The sequence below is a fragment of the Tympanuchus pallidicinctus genome, unplaced genomic scaffold (genome assembly GCF_026119805.1).
Source record: "Tympanuchus pallidicinctus isolate F22 unplaced genomic scaffold, pur_lepc_1.0 scaffold15, whole genome shotgun sequence".
Lineage (NCBI taxonomy): Eukaryota > Metazoa > Chordata > Aves > Galliformes > Phasianidae > Tympanuchus > Tympanuchus pallidicinctus.
The window spans coordinates 27,273,495-27,288,455 of record NW_026294669.1 but is presented as its reverse complement, the minus strand read 5'-3'; the positions used below and the strand labels follow the sequence as shown (position 1 = coordinate 27,288,455).

The 14,961-nt window shown below is 38.4% G+C and overlaps 1 protein-coding gene across 1 annotated transcript in view; it reads right to left on the bottom strand.

Moving 5' to 3' along the window:
• Positions 1–14,961, bottom strand: part of HECW2 (HECT, C2 and WW domain containing E3 ubiquitin protein ligase 2) — a 150,970-nt gene that overhangs the window by 93,463 nt on the left and 42,546 nt on the right. Inside the window, exon 2 of the mRNA XM_052675408.1 lies at positions 14,100–14,440. Within this exon, the coding sequence (XP_052531368.1) occupies positions 14,100–14,391 (292 nt within the window). The 5' untranslated portion in view covers positions 14,392–14,440. The remainder of the gene's footprint in view (positions 1–14,099; positions 14,441–14,961) is intronic.

Genomic DNA, 14,961 nt, shown 5'->3' with positions numbered 1-14,961 from the left:
TGCGTCATATGACACATTTTCACAAATAAACCAAATATGGAAGTAAAAAGCCATCACTATCCTAATCCTTCTCTCCTCAGAATAACTAATTCCACGTCCTCTTCCTTCAGAAAAAGATTTCCACTGTATTAAATGTACAGCCAGGTCCGCTGTGGAACCTGCAGTTGCAGCTCCTCACAGGTGCTTCTGTTTCACTCCAAAGGTCACATTAAAAAGCTTACAAGCCACGGCTTCACTTGCCCTCCAATAATAGAACTGCAGTGCATCTATTGCTCAATGCTGAGAGTTCCCGGCAAACACTGATGACAACTGAGAAATCAGAGGAGGAAGCCCGCATTATCCTCAGCTCATTCTCTGTGCAGGGGCAGGAACTTCTCCAGAGCTCTGTCCTTGGGTTTTAATTTCATACCTGCAATTATCCTGTTTTGAGATGCCCTACATACCATTTTGAGCTGATTAACACATTCTGACACCACCTCATTCTTTCCTGCTTGAAAAAAATAAATACTGCTACACGTGTAATTTCTCCTTTCCATTCCTCTCACGTACCACTGGCTGTTGGCCACTTCTTTATGCAAATATATGACTGCTGCAAAGGTTGTGCAAACAACCTTTTCTCCTCCCATTGTTCTAAATCCCCTGTAACAAAAAACACCGGCTGTTCAGCAAATCCCTCTTACTGTTCTTCACTGTGTGAAAATAAAATCTTTAGTGCAACCTCAGGAGAAGATCAGCTCCCATGCAATACCCTGTGCTCTCTTCCTTCTGTTGTGATCTGAATGAATTCAGATTTTTCCGAAGAGCCTAAAAACCTGACTGTATGTCATTGGTCTGGGGATGTAGTATTCATTGCTTGCAAGTAACACAGTAAAGCAGGGCAAGCTGGCTAATTAGCACTGGATCCAAATCCACAGTTGAGATCGGATCCAGATGTCAAACTTCTTAGAAGTTCAAGGTCATCTGGTTTTACTTTTAGTTTGGCTCCTTAGAGACAAAACCCCAAAACAAAAGATTTGTTGCTGTCTTCCTCATTTTTGTCCCTAAATCAATACATAATTCTTGGGAAGCCAAGGAAATCCCAAAGGCTCATCTACCCACTGCATTAGACTCATATATGTTACTAAAACGGTGTCCTCTTACTTATTTTTAAACTAAGCATTTAGGATTTCCACCAGCTGCCAATGCAGTGAATCAGCAGAGCCTCACAGAAAAACTCCCTCCTGGAACTCCTGCACCCCTGAATGGATACTGGGCTGCAGGCTTCTTATTACAGAGCAAGCTCTGCTGCCTTTGGCTGCTCTGGACACTAAGAACATCATCAGAAAGGGCTCAAAAACTAGTCTACAAATGTTTTGTGAGCAATGAAGTAACAAAAGAAGGATATTGCCTATACAGACCTCAGCATTCAAGATGCTATTTTAAGAAAGCTCAGTAGTACTCAACTCAGCACCTTTATGGTACACTTCTTATGTTATGCTCAAGTCCGGTTACATCCTTGATTTTGCATTAGAGATTTTGACCATAACTACATTTCTAACAGGAATGCTGAAAAGCTCCTTCACGATACTTTTTTTTCCAAATCCTTTTGGGATATGAAACATATAGAATTGGTTTTCAGAGAATATCTATAAATCAATATCCACAGAACTATCAAGGGCGTATATGATTTTGAACACAGCATCCTCTATTCAGCAAGCAGTTTATTTCAGGAGGTTGACTCATTTCCTTAAAGCTTTTTCAGCTATCTGTTGTGACTGAAAAAATTTCTGAAAATTTAATAGTGCACCAGGAAATGAGCCAACACATCCTGGAAGAAATGCATCCAATACACACACAATAAGAAAAGTCAGTCTTAGATTTGTAAAGAAATGAGAAGGAGGAAGTTCCAGGAGAACTTTAAATATATTCTGCAAAACACAATGTTTGTTTCCCATCATGGTAAGTTTCTTTACGTACACTTTAAAAGCTGCACACTATGTGGCTAATCAGGAAGTTGTTTGTTGTTGGGTTTTTTTGTGCCTGTGTTTTGTTTTGTTTTTTATTTCCCTGGAGAAAAACATAAGATGAAAGAAAGTTCAAATATTTTTAGTCAATTTCCTCAATATTTAAAATATCAGCAACAATCAATCGAACAAACAAACAAATAAAAAGCTGCCATTATGCCACGAGACCTCAATTTCAAATCCCTCAGGAGTATAGAGTCCGTGGTCAAAGCACACATCCCAGTACATCCCCTAAGCATTTCATTGAAATGCATAGGACACCACAGAACTACCTCCTGACAGAGCTCTGGGGATGCTGGCTACCTGGTGGTCCTCAGCCAAAGAAGCAAGAGGTTCCTACCTTGAAGCATCTCCAGCAACGTAATCAAGTGTACTCTTGGAAATGACCAACTGATTGAAGACAAAAATGACCCAGAGAAATTAACAGAATCTTTCCAAGAACTACTCATATGCCCAGACTTGCATGTCTTGAAATATTTGAAATAACGACAGGAACAAATGAAAAATCCATCTGTCAAGCAATAACGCTTCCATGAAATAGCTCTTGCATATACTTGTGAAGAATGAAGCCTGTGATTCAAGGATTTTCAGTATTCTCCATCCTTACATGGAAAAAAAGCTATTTTTCATTCAGATTTTTCTATACCATTATTCGTTGGACATGAATTTAGCAGCTCTTTCCAAGCAGTTCTTGGAAATGCAGTGTGTTCACGGCGTGGTACTGAGTCTCCCCACATACGCCATCAGCAGCAACCAGCAGTGTGAGGCACTCCTATTGCCCCGAGCCCACTGCTGGGGAATTGACCAAGTGGGGCTCTCACAATGGAAGCAAACTGCACCTCATCCCATTCACCTCAGCCCAGTGATCCAGCTTATCTAACTCCCTCTGAAGGGCCTCCCTACCCTCAGGCAGATCGACACCACCTCCCAACTTGGTGTCATCTGCAAACTTACTGAGGGTGCACTCAATTCCCTCATCTAGGTCCTCAATAAAGATATTAAACAAGACGGGCCCCAGTACCGACCCCTGGAGGACACCACTTGAAACGGGTCCCCAGCTGGACTTAAATCCATTAACCACAACCCACTGGGCACAGCCCTCTAGCCAGTTCCTTACCCAAAGAAGGGTAAATCTGCCCAGGCCACGGGCAGCCAGTTTTCCCACAAGAATACTGTGAGAATGAGGAAGCAGAGCCCTTAAAGAGTCCCTCCTCCACTACTGTGAAATGAAATACTTGAACAGGGTCTTCTCATCCTTAAAAAAATCACAAGACTCAAGTTTTACACAACTGCAATTTTTAGATGAATGCCCTTTATATTCAACCACTCAAACAAAGCTTTCATTTGTTTGCAGTGTCTATAATTTTCTGGTGAGTAAATATCTACAAAAAGCCATGACATTCGTTAGTAGTCTTGAGGAAGAAATAACCTACCTCAAAGTAAGTGGTGATTCATTCTCTGGCTAAACAGAAGACTGTTCTCAGTTGGAAATTAAAATGTTATTTTATGCTGAGGTTTGGATTAACTGTGTCTAACTGCACAGCAGCCCTAAGTAAAAAGACATTATCCAATTGCATCATGAGCAGTAGCATCATGATTATCTATTCTTCATTATCTCTCATGAAGCAGATGGAGAAGATTGAAAAAGGAGTTTGGAAGATTGCCCAGAATCTCTACAATCCTCTTCACCAGGAGAGAATTCAGAATTTCTAGGATAAGTTAACTCTAGAGTAATGCATGGACAGTATGAACAGCTTTCTCCCATATTAACAACCAGGAACATTGCTACCCTGTCTTCAGAACCATCATGGAATTTTCAGAGTAATAGGAATGACTTTTTCCCCCCATACATTCCTTAGATCTTTCTCTCCACACGAACACTTTTGTAGGTCTGTAAGGCAATGAATTATTTCTTTAGGTTTAAGGTTTAACTCTCATACAAAAAGAATGATAATGTAGTGCTTTCTAATCCCAAATCCTTAAGCTCATCTCACAAGAATGAGAGCAGATGAAGCCAAATCTACTCATTGCAAGTACTAAATGGCTGTGCTGATTAATTTGGATAAGAGCAAAGCTAAAAGAAAAAAGTCTTGTGGAACACTTTAGAAGCTGCTTTATTTTATCCGTGTGCCAAAAATCAAAGTCAACTATATTATAATTATCACTAGCTGAAAATAAAGGAGATAAATGTCTCAGAAGTGAAAAGCTTCTTCTCTCAGTGTTAACAATCAATAGCAAAAAGGACCACAAAATTGTGTAGACTAGAGACAGAGCTTTTTTAATTTGTGCAAACATCTTGAAAGCACATAACATTCCACGATTTTTTTTGATTCCTTATCAGAGTATTTTTAAAGACCAGTAATTCCTTGGGGACTCTGCAAGCCAATAACAGAACCTAGAATTTGACACAGCTAGAAACAAAGGCTTACGAACTTGTCTACTCCCAGAAATACAAGGAAATTCAGAGCTTAAGTAAGCAGTAAGAGAAAGCACAATTCGACCTGCACTCCTACTATGGCAGCCTATGAATAACATTCCATCACAGCCTCTGTGCAGGTGTAGCTGCTGCATGCTGTGGCTGAGTGCGTCTAATGGAGAATTCCAGTGTAAAAGAGACAGCTACTCTTCTCTAGCTACCTCTGCTGCTCTCCTTCATCCAACTCGAGAAGCACAGAGCTGGTTGTTCTCTTTGGAGAGTAAATTCCTTGCATGTTTAGCTCCCAGCTGTACTGACTAGCAGAGCAGTACCAACCATCAAAGGGAGCAGACATATTAGGCTGCAAGACAAGCAGCAAGGAGAAAGCAAGACAGAAGTGAAACTGCATTCTCAGTCACTATTGCTGATAATGTGCACTGTGCTCCTTGATTCTTTTGTAACAGTAAAATGTGTTCCTGTAAATTTCATTTATGTTACTCTCCTGTAAGTCTCTGTATTTACTCCTCATAACCTGGACTTTGCATTTCAATGCAGTTACTTCTGCTCAGCCAACAGGCAGAAAAGAGTAGCACCAAAGATAATTATCTCCACTAATTCAAAAGGTGATAATTTTTATTCAACAGCTTGAACATGAATGCGTTCAATTAAGTGTGCTGTAATTAAGACTGTTTTGTAAAATGTAAATCTTTGGTGCTAATGATTCTGAAAGTCTAGCTGAACAAAAAACAAAAGTAGTAAATTCCACTGGAATAACTGGGTAAAACCCCAGTCATGTCAGGAGGGTTGTGCTTGCTTTTACTTGTAGAAAACAGATCACTTTTTCATTTTTAAAGCAAAAAGGAAAATTAACTTTTCACCCTATTGTTCATGTATTTTACAAGTTAAAGATTGTAACAAAGAAATGACGTTGTGGGCTTTAGATTAAATACTACTCCATAAATACCCCTTCAAACATCTTATCCATTGTTGACTTCAGTAGATCATTTCATCTCTACAAGTGTCTTGAGAACAACCGCCTTTTTGGTAAAACTACTGAAATTCAGAGAAGCATCTATATTGATAAAATGGTCAAGTGAGTCTTCCTTTTCCCTGCAGGCTATTATCTGCTGAACTATGCCATGCATGAAACTCTGCATACAAATGAAAGTACAGTGTACATACAATCTTTTCTTCCTTTTTTCAAAAGGCCATTGGTGGATATTTACGTGACAATACTTATGTCACAATAGTGACAAAATGTATTTATATGTTGTAGGTTATATATTTGTGACATATTTATGTCACAATAGTGACAAGGTTATGTGTCTAATATTGCTCTATAATGTTCTCCTATGTGTATTTCATCTCATAAAGTCAAATCTGTTTAGACTTAATTGGCTTCGTATGCAAGAAAGCACTTCCACATTTGACAGTAAAAATGAAACATGGATTAAGGTCCTGATCCCACAACACACTGAATGCGTTTAACTCTTAGTTCTTTTCAGGAGTGACACCTGGTAGGTCAAAGCTTTCAGATAGAATCTGTCTGAAGTCATCCTGATGTTTAGCTCCACTCACGTATAATCATCAGAAAGCTTAAGTTCCCTAAGAAAGAAGAACTCATACAGCACAAGAGTTCATATCCTATCTCTTAATATCCACTGGCAACTGAATAGAAAGGATCAGAGAATTACTGTCAGGGAAAATTTCAAACTGAATTCCTAACAATAATTTCTGTAAGAAAAACTGAAACTGGTGACCTGTATCCATTGAATCTCCATCTGCATATGGTTCAGAAGAGTTTGATATTAACAGCAGTGTCTAGCACAGATCAAGCTCAAACTCAACTCTCAGACATTCACTTAACAAATATCCCTTGTCCAGTTCCCTTACGATCTGACTGTGATTATGTCATTTCCATTACAATACAAGTTATTTTGAATATATTCTCTAAAATACCAAATTCTGTAAAATTTCAAAATAAGCTCCCTTACATTCACTTCTTGCTTCCTCCATGAAAGGTAATGTAAATTGCTGCATCTTTTCCTCTTCTCCCTAGCGCAGCACATGGGAAATCTTTGTTGGAATTTTTATTGTATTTTTATAGGAACTGCATGCTCAAGTTACTGCATACTGAGATATAAAGGATTTATTTATTACAAAGCCAGGGCAAGAATGACAAAGGAATGAACCTAACACTTTTTTACTAACTATCAAGGACTGCTAACACACTAGCAATGTCATGAGTAATTAGTGACTTGAAATACCCCAGGAGATCGAACACTTGGACACAAACTCTTGAGTGACTGCTGGACAACGAGGACACTCGTGAGAAGAGAGCCTGACCAGACCTTGGAACAAAGCTCTGAGGTAAGGGATCTACTATCTTGAGAACTGGCTGCCCACCAGAGAGAGCCCTAGGGTCCTGAATGCTGCTGGGCAGAGAGACAAAACGCACTGCCAGTGCAGACATTTGCAAGCTTTGTTTATCCCAAGCAGTAAGAGCCAGCTAAGCAGTCACTGAAACTGCATTCTTACAACACGTTCACCCCCCCATTAGCACATCTTTTGTGCCAGATGTGTCTTGATGGGCTTGCTAGGGAGGGGAAGCTGACTACATTGATGCCTGAACCTTCATTAACGTTCTCCAGTCATAATTTAAGATCCTGTATATCCAATACCAGCATCTGTTAAACGGATGTACTAACCATATCCACCAATAAACTGTTGTGTTCCAGCATGGACGTTTTCACCTTTTTAACTGATACCAGTTCTAATTATATTGATCAGATCCTTAACATATATAATTTAACACTCAGCTTGATAAATCTGTGCAGGTGAAGGAGCCAGAAACTTCATAAAAAATTTAAAGGAGGAATTCCAACGCTGTACATAATGCAAAAGTAATCCATAACCTATTACTTACATGAAACAAATCAATAGATGAATTAATAATTTTCCAAATTATGTTGAAAATAATACTGTATGGTATGTTCCTATGATGATAGAAAACAGCTCAACGTCTTTAAAAACATGCAAAATGAGAGCCCCTTCAAAATGAAAAGACAAACCAATGTAAGGTAACACTATGATAAAACGGAAGATTACTAATTCAGAAATGTACATTGTTTAAGATTAATCAGTGTTTATATCTGCAATCGTCCAGTCTGCTGAACAGCCACTTGCCATCAAAAAGGCAGAGTGGGAAGCATACGGCTTTCTCTCTAAAGGATTGCAAACGCTGTCACACCAAAACCTTTTGCAGCGAAAAGACAGCGACAACAAAGCTGAAAGAGCTCTGCCTGAAGCTACATTTGTCTAGTATTGAGGTCAGGGGTATCTCAAAAACTTGAAACACAATTAACTGAGAAGTTTAGATGTTATGGCAAAATTTAATCACAACCTGAACTTCCTCTTGATATAAATATCATATTAAAATATTCTATTTTGCTTTTTAATCAGGAAATTAATTCCTTTCTTCTTAAATATGCCAAGTGTCTTGTAATTCAGTGAGAGTATTTTCATAAGGAATCTGCTCTATGCAAATAAAATACATAGAGAAAGCACTTCTATTCATTTTCAGTTTTTGCGGTGAAGAGAAGGCATTGTACTGCCCATACTGTGATTTTTGAGCAAAATTTATTGGATTACAACTAAGGAGGAGAAAGTACCAAATTTAGTGTGGGGAAAAAATTAGCTTTGCATTTGGCTCAGGATCTATGAAGAAAGAGCAGCGTAAGATTAAAATGTAACATCTAGAAGGAAAGCTGGCGTCTGAAGACCCTTGGTTTGTTCCTGATGTTTGTTTTAATCATTGTAAACCTCACTGCATTTTACGATCCAGTTGATGAATTAGGCTGCCTCCTCTTTCCACTACCCTGCTCAAGAAATGGCTTACAAACTGTCACATCTTTCCATAGTACTATTAAGTCAATATGAAACAGACTGGTGCCAATTCCAGATGCAGGCCAACGTGAGTTCAAGTTCCCTCCTTTATTCCTTCTTAGGGTTTCCTATGAGGTTTACTGTATATTTCATTTAAGCATTCATCTGCAGCACTATTTTCACGCGCACCTCAGCACACCCAGGGGTGCCTTTTGCAGAACATTGGAGCCAGAGCTAGGCTTTTTTTACTATTATTTTTCAGAGAGAACAAAACCACCACAGTGTTTAGATATTCAGCCGAGACAATGACAAAAAAGAAGTCCCCACAGCTTGAGTCACAAGGAGTGCAAAGCCAACTTCTTGGAAGTCCAAGCCAAAGCTTCTACCAAGGACCAAGCTGGCTAAGGTCTGACTCTCTTATACAGAAAGGCATATTTGCATTTTACAGACTTAAGCAACAGCCAGAACTAGAAGTGATCACAAAATAATTCTGCTATGCAGAATAACTAGCCATAAGAAAGTACTGCTCAGATTTTCGAGTAATCATATTGCTAAAAAACAGGAAGGGGGGGAAAAAAAAAAAAGAAAAAAAAAAAAAGTTAATAATCAGGCTTTTCCAGAAGATAATGAAGTTATTATTTTCTATGTTTTCTACAATGGGAACCAGAGAAATCTGTTGAGATGAAATACCTTAAATTTTTATTATCTCTCTGTCTAATTTAAGCCAGCATTTTATATGTATTAAAGGCAGTTTACATGAAAGCTTTTTTCTTTTTAATCTTGTCTGACGTGAAATGGAAAAGCTCCAACCTCACTACCCTAGGAGGCTTAGTATAAATGTAGATCCCATCTAAGTTGTCCTACATAGCTCAGAATCACATTTTTCTATCTTTCATGCCTTCTTGTTTTTTAAAAAGGCTATTGAGTATCTATGCTGCAGGTGCAACAAAAATTCAAGCAGCCTGTGTAAAACAGCTGAGGGAAATAAAAATAACCTTTGATAACCAGCATTTTAAATGTGCTAAGTCTCTCTAGAAAAGGAGCATGTATCTCATTTCATAATCAGGACTCTGTCATCTACTGCTTCAAACGAGGAAAGCCTTCAGTCTAAGTCCAATGCTGCTCCAGAAAAAAAAAAAAAAAAAAGAATTGACCTCTTTTTATCAAGATAGAACACTGGAAATTGACCTTTACTCTTCAGATCAGGCATAAGCACAGCACCTCCACTACAATGTTTCCCTCTGAACTTCATCCTGCCCTGTCACTATCACTTGATAATCCTCACTAGTAGGCCTGAAGATGATAGGAAAAGCCCATTCCAGCCAAACTTAAAGCTAAATTCAAAATGATAAATCTGTATTTTATATTCAGCAACTTCAGGTTTCACGCAACAGAGCTCAATTTACCCAAAGAGCTAATACTCAGCAATACCACTTCTCCTTTTCACATAGTCTCAGTGGGATACCTTTCTGTGCTCATATGGATGTACAATCTACATTCTCCACCTACCTTGCCTGTGGAGCTAAAAAGCTGCTTTAATAGACCTTCAAGGACAAGACTGTTCAAGAAGTGGTACTGACACATTAAAGAATTGATTCACTATAAAACCTGAAATAGTCAGGAAAAAAACAGATGCTTTCCTCCACAGAAGGCACCATCTCCCTCACTCACACTTTTCTTTTGTTAATTGTTAGGAATACATTTGGAAAAGAAAGAGACACTCAACAAAACTACCCTCAAGAAGAAATCATACCAGACTTCAGCTGAAAAAGATGGTGACATTGGAAGATAAGTATATGGGACTAAAGAAAGAGCCACATGAATCTAAAAACATTACTAAAATACAGAATTCTACATAGATATTTTTCATACTTAAGTTCAGCTGCTTACATTGAAAAACTAAATATCAAAAGTTACCAGAGAGGAGTATCTTGAGGACATGATAGTGAATGACTGCAATCTTTTTCACAAAACTGCATCATTTAGGTTGGAAAGACCCTGAAGATCATCAGTTTCAACCACCACCTAACAGCGCAAGTCCATTACTGAACCACACCATGTCCATGCCCTACAGAGATGCTGACTCCACCAACTCTCTCAGCAGCCCATTCCAGTGCCTAACCACACTTTTTGTGAATAAATTCTTCCTGATATCCAATCTAAACATCCCATGGCGTGACTGGAAACTGCTGCTTCACATCCTATCACTTGTCACCCTAGGAAAGAGACCAACATCCTCTTCACTGCAACCACCTTCTAGGTAGCTATAGGCCTTTCCTCAGCCTCCTCTTCTCCAGACTGAATAGACCCACTTCCCTCAGCTGCTCTTCCTATAGTGCTGTTTCCTAGTCCCTTCAATGGTTTTGATGCTCTTCTTTACACAAACTCGAGAAAGGCAGTATCAGGGGAGAGGCCCAAAAATGAACACACTACTTGAGGTGGACTCTCTCCAGTGCCAAACACAGAGGGACAAGCAGTTTCCCAGTCCTGCTGGCCATACAAGTTCTGATGCAGGCCAGGTTGCTACTGGCTTTCTTGTCCACCTGGGCACATAAATACATTTTTTCCACAGAGGACTTTTTTTTTTCTTCCCCTTTCCTTTTTTTTTTTTTTTTTTTCCCCCTAACATTTCTCCCCCATTTTTTTTTTCCCCACAAATGTGGAAAAAATCCATATGTCCTTAAAAAAATATTTTTTATTTTCGTAAACATTTAAAAGATTAAATATTTCTCTGACTCTATAATACACCAAGAAAAACCTCCACCTACTATCCTCCACTGCAAGGCAATTATCCACACCACATAGCAGGAAAAACAGTTATTGATTACTGACAACCTTATGATCAACCATGTCGACTGATGTACCTACAGGAGTGAATTTGCATCGTGATGTATGCCAAGTCTCGTAAAAAGAAAGGGATACAGCAAGCACTGAAATTCCTAATATCCCACTGCAATTTGAACCGTGCAGTAAAGCCACACTTCAAAGCACAGAAATAACTTTCTTGTAATAGAAAACAATGAGAGTGAATTGAATAGAAAATAATGAGAGTGAATTGAATAGAAAATAATGAGAGCTAATTGAATATATTAGTGAATGAAGAAGATGGTTTCCTAGAGTGTCATTTTCAATTCCTTTTACAATGGATGTACTCTGCAAAATTGATTTGACGTGACAAATTTACCTGGATTGCTCCTGACCTCTGACAGATGTCTCTGTACAAAAGCCTCAGCTCAGAATAATTTTCATTTTCAGAATTTCCCCAACTATTCATTTAGAGAATTGACAACCACTCTTCCCCCTGTCCAAACAGGGATCCAGCTTTCTTTATAAAAGCTAATTGTACAACCAGCATAAAAAAAAAAAAAGTCACAGGAATGTGCTTTCAGTTATGAAACGTGAGGTTTTTGTGTTTTTGGTGATGGTGGGTTTTGGTCATTTTTTGTTTCTTTGTTTTTTAATAAGGTCAAAACATTTGCCTTTTTCTATTCCTAGCTCTCTGAAAAATGGTGCTTTACTAGAAGTGCTGGGACACTGCAGGTACAGCATCAGGCTGGCACAAATCCAGAGCTGTCCCGTGCCAGTGACTGCACAAAATCTGCGCTGCTTTCAGTAGGCAGTGCCAGAGGACAGCAACTTTGCAAGCAAAATGGTTTCCATTTGAAAGAAGAACCAGAATGGAAAACTTTAAGCGATACTTCAAATCTTAACAATGTGTTTGAGAACTAAGCTTCTGTTTTTCAATATATTAACCCATAAACATCCTCCTCCTAAGAAAATGAAAGTGTTCTCACTTTCCCTAAGTACTAAATTTATACTGAGTATTACAAGGGACTGAAAATCCTGGATTATACCAAACAGTGTTTTGGGCCAATTTGGTTTTCTCCTTGTAATCAGTGTAAAAACATGCAAGCATCTCAGAACCAAAGCCTGCAGGAGCAATTCCTAAAATATGTCATATTGTCTTACAAAAAATAGACTGTATATTACCTCTATATCTTGTTTAGATATTTAAAAATCATGCAAATCAAAGGCTTTTAGATCACACACTTGTAGATGTAGATGTTTATTTTTAAGTATGCTAGATACTTATTATTTATAAAAGGAAAAAAAGATAGACAAACCACGTCTATCAGGCTGAATATACCCTTTCCTCTCAGGTTGTGCAAAATGTGTGATTTCACCCTTCAAAATGATGTAGCCATCAGTCTTAAAGTTTCTGTTCAGATCTATTTTAAAATCAGTAACAAAACTCTCATCTGTGCTGATGGATATCAAGTGGCAGGGAAGAAGAAAGCTAGATGTTGAAGGAGTTCCCAGATCTTTCACTATTTAACAAGAAATACAGGAAAACAACACCTCATACCCTGGTACTACACAGTAGTAATATGCAGTTTTTAGGTCCAAGAAGGCCTAAATTTAGCTATTCTTTATAGGATTATAAAAAGCTGTAGTAACTCAATTTTGTTTTGTGTTTTATGAGCTTCAAGGCCTGAAGGTAGAAACATTTTTAATTATGAAAGTAGGATAACATCACTTACAACTAAAAAAAAAAAAAAAGAAAAAGAAAGAAAGAAAGAAAAGAAGGGAAGTTTCTTTTTTCTTCAGAGGAAACTTTCAGTGTATTTAGAATCAGAATTTTAAAGCACAAATGGATACTGTCGAGTTTGCAGATCTGCAGTAATTTGGAAGAAAAAATAAAATAAAAAAATCAGGCAAATAAAATGAGATCTGGAAACAGCCTTTCCCAGCAAGGAACATGAAATGATGCAGTAATAGGGTGTCATGGAACAAGGTGGACAAAATTCCAGTGGTCAGACCTGCCTCCACCAGTTTCTTCTGTATTCGTTTTTGGTAGGTTAAATTGACAGTTTCTTCCAGTATCAGCAGTTAAATCAGAGAAGCAGTGCCAATTTGAAACAGATCATGTAAGCATCCCAGTTACTGAGTACTGCCTCAATTCAGAGAGTAATTTTAGTGTGCACAAACAGGACTACTTCAGAAAGACACCAAACTCCATGTGCCTGTGATACTACCAAATAAATGGACTCCAGCCCTTTCAGACAGCTCCAAGCCACACACACAAAGCAGAAATATCTGGATCCAGGGCTGTGACTAAACACAGTACAAGGCAAAATCCCAACTTAAATATTCTCCTGATGTCCGTGTCACAGCACAAACTGCTCTGACCTACTGGTCCACACTGCTAACTAATGCACACACTGCCCACGGGCCCCTGCCCATCATCTTAGAGCTAGCTGTCTTCAGCTCTCCCCTATGAAATATATGTTCCTCTTGAACAGTGCAAGAAAGCAAAGAAAACAAACAAACAAAAAGCCATTCAGAGGATTTTCTACTATAAGAATTTTTCATTAACAGAAATTCTCACCCTTTCAGAACTGATAGTTTCAGTTCTAAAAAGAACTGGGGGAAAAAAACTATTCAAACACATTGAGAATTTACTTGTCCATAATACCACATCACCATTGCACAGGTTGCACGTCAAATTACAAGATGAATATAGTACTTGGATTTTTTCGGTTAGTAAGCTAGTCTGCAGCAAAAGTAAACATGGGAAACTGTTTGCACATTTGTTGCTTAAGAACACGTTTCACCCTCCAGTAAGTCACTACAGAACAGATCTACAGAAATTAGAATGATGTTTTCCCATAGCTCACTGCATTAAGAAAAGCAAAGAATGACCTGAAGTGATCCACTGCAATCTTATCTCTAAAAATGATGCAACAACAAAAAAGCAAGAAACACAGAAGTACTTCAGCCAGGTTCTGACTTACCTATGTGATAAAGTCCTATCCAGTCAGTTGGATCAACTTCTTCCTTAATATCCCAGAAAATTATGAGGTTCTGAGATTGCCCCAAGGTGTATTCATACATGCTGGCTGTCAAACTAGACCTGCTATCTGAGGTCACTAAGTCAGTGTCACTGTTGGCACGCTGCAAATTCATGTTCTCAGCCATGGTGCCCTGAGATGCCAAACTCTGCAGATTCTCTGGGCTTAGAGTATACCGGAGCTGCGGGTTGCGACGCCGCACAAATAGCAGATGTTCTCGTGCTGAACTGGCCATCTCTTCTTCACTTTTTTCAATTTATGTGAAGAAGTTGTTGTTCACAGATCTACGATGAAGAAGAAAAAAGACAAAGTGAGACAATGGGTTACTCAGTCAAACATTAAACCTTTAAATGTTTTAATCAGGATTGTTCCTGGAAGAACTTAAAATGGACTGAGCGTATCTTTTACTTAATTTACTGCTGCAGCCACCTTATTGCTGTATAAATAAAAAATAATAAAGGCATGAATCATTCACAACAAACCTCAGACTCAACTATGTATCATGGAATATCAATTATAGGCCAGAACACAAAAAAAAAGCAAAGCATTTGAGACCATCTATCAAGCACGTGTGGCCACAGAAACAAAATGAAATCTGGCAGTGGCCTGAGGAGTGAAGAAATAATAAAATCACCTTCTACCTAAGAAATCACAGCAGTTTATCATGTACTTCCACTACTGTTAGTTTCCAACAATACTTGCTGCACACTGAATGTTTAGAATCAGAGCAATGTTAAAATACTAATAATATGGTTGGATGTATCACTTCAGAAGATATATCACAGGCCTGTACTACTATAAATCA